Source organism: Sinocyclocheilus rhinocerous, unplaced genomic scaffold (assembly GCF_001515625.1).
Source record: "Sinocyclocheilus rhinocerous isolate Xijiao unplaced genomic scaffold, SAMN03320098_v1.1 C36670746, whole genome shotgun sequence".
NCBI classification, from domain to species: Eukaryota; Metazoa; Chordata; class Actinopteri; order Cypriniformes; family Cyprinidae; genus Sinocyclocheilus; species Sinocyclocheilus rhinocerous.
The window spans coordinates 1-1,490 of NW_015784682.1; the positions used below are offsets into that span (position 1 = coordinate 1).

At 45.3% G+C, this 1,490-nt stretch overlaps 1 protein-coding gene across 1 annotated transcript; it reads right to left on the minus strand.

Moving 5' to 3' along the window:
- Positions 1-19: 19 nt before the first annotated feature.
- On the minus strand, positions 20-1,247 carry LOC107736391 (partner of Y14 and mago B-like). The gene is made up of 2 exons (XM_016547818.1): positions 733-1,247; positions 20-659 (listed from the first exon to the last, which is right to left on the minus strand). The coding sequence occupies exon 2, from the start codon at positions 602-604 to the stop codon at positions 263-265; it is 342 nt and encodes a 113-aa protein (XP_016403304.1). The 5' UTR covers positions 605-659; positions 733-1,247; the 3' UTR covers positions 20-262.
- Positions 1,248-1,490: the final 243 nt, after the last annotated feature.

A 1,490-nucleotide genomic window follows, 5' to 3' on the forward strand; every position in this document is an offset into this window, starting at 1 on the left:
GACATCAAACAGGAAGACTGTTATGCCATGTTTAATATAACACAAGCCTACACATCATAACTTCATGCTGTTATGCACTACGATGGTAAAAAACGACGACAGCACAGTCCATCAGTCTGTAAGCTATGGCCTGACGTCTGCGCTCGTGCGAGTTCTGGACGACCCGCATCTAGAGTCCAGAGCGCAGGACGCCGCCATGTTTCTTCATGATGTATAAAACACAAGAATGAAGTGGTTACAGCTTGAACTGACGAACAAACACTCAGAGATCTGCCTCCAGCAGCCTCAGCTCGTCCCGTAAGGCCTGGCCCCGGCTCAGTTTGTCCAGCTGCTCCCTGCTGGGGGTCTTCAGCTCTCCAGAGTCCACCTTCTGCTGGAGCTCCTCCACCTGCCGCAGCTTCTTCCGCAGGTTCTTCATCTTCTTGGCCTTCTCTGTCGAGTCGCTGGCGGTCTGCTCCTCTGCGGCGAGGCTCATGTGCTCCAGCTCCGCGCTCGGGGCCTCCTGCGGACTCTGCTGTTTGCGCTTCTCTTTGCGCTTCATGTTGCGTTTGGCGGTCTTGGAGAGTGCGGCGGCGTCGCTCTGTGTCTCGTCCTCGGGGCTCATGCCAGGCGGCAGCTCGGGTTTGCTCTTGAAGAACTTGACGTACTTGTTCTCATAGCTGCAGACAGAGAGAAGCGTGTTAGCGGAGCGCACACATGCACAGAGCGAGGGGTGGCGGCGGTGGAGCTTACACCGGGACCTCCTCCTGAGGAACGAATCCGTCCTTCACGCGCCGCGGTCTCCTCCACGAGCCGTCCGGACGCTGCGAGGCCGCGATATATTTACCTCAAACACACACACATTTACTCTTTTATTTGGATCCACCAGACAACACAGATGCAAACAGCAGAAAACTCACGCAAACTCAACATTGGCTGATTAGACGGCGATGTTTCCCTCTCTCTCTCTTCACTGTTCCTGCATCTCAGATCTCAAATACATGAAATATTACCCTCTTTAGACAAAGATTTTGAATTAAACAGTAAAGAAAATACTATACAAAACTTATAGAAACAACCGTTCTTTATTTACTCTCCTCATAAACAGCTTCTCACAGGTGATCTGTTCTGAGTTATCCAAATACAGATCAAAACAACAGCCAGTATCTGTATATGGCACAGAAACTCTAAACATCACAATTTTGAAGCTCTTTGACACTGAAAACTTTATTACTCTTTTATTTAATTAAATTGATTTATTTTTAATTAATTCAATTAATTAAAAAATAATTTATTTCCTTTAAAATAATTATAGTAACACTTTAATGTATAATGCATTATAAAAGTATTTTTACATTCACATTTAGTCATTTAGCAGATGCTTTATTCCAAAGTGACTTACAGATGAAGAAGCAATCAAAACTAACAAAACAGCAGTGATACACACGTGCTATAACAAGTCTGTTAGCTTAACACAGCACACCTAGCAAGGTTTATTTAAAATTATATAA

Bases quoted from the DNA above. Each gene is read 5' to 3' on its own strand.
- LOC107736391 (XM_016547818.1), bottom strand. From the start codon at position 604: ATGAGCCCCGAGGACGAGACACAGAGCGACGCCGCCGCACTCTCCAAG.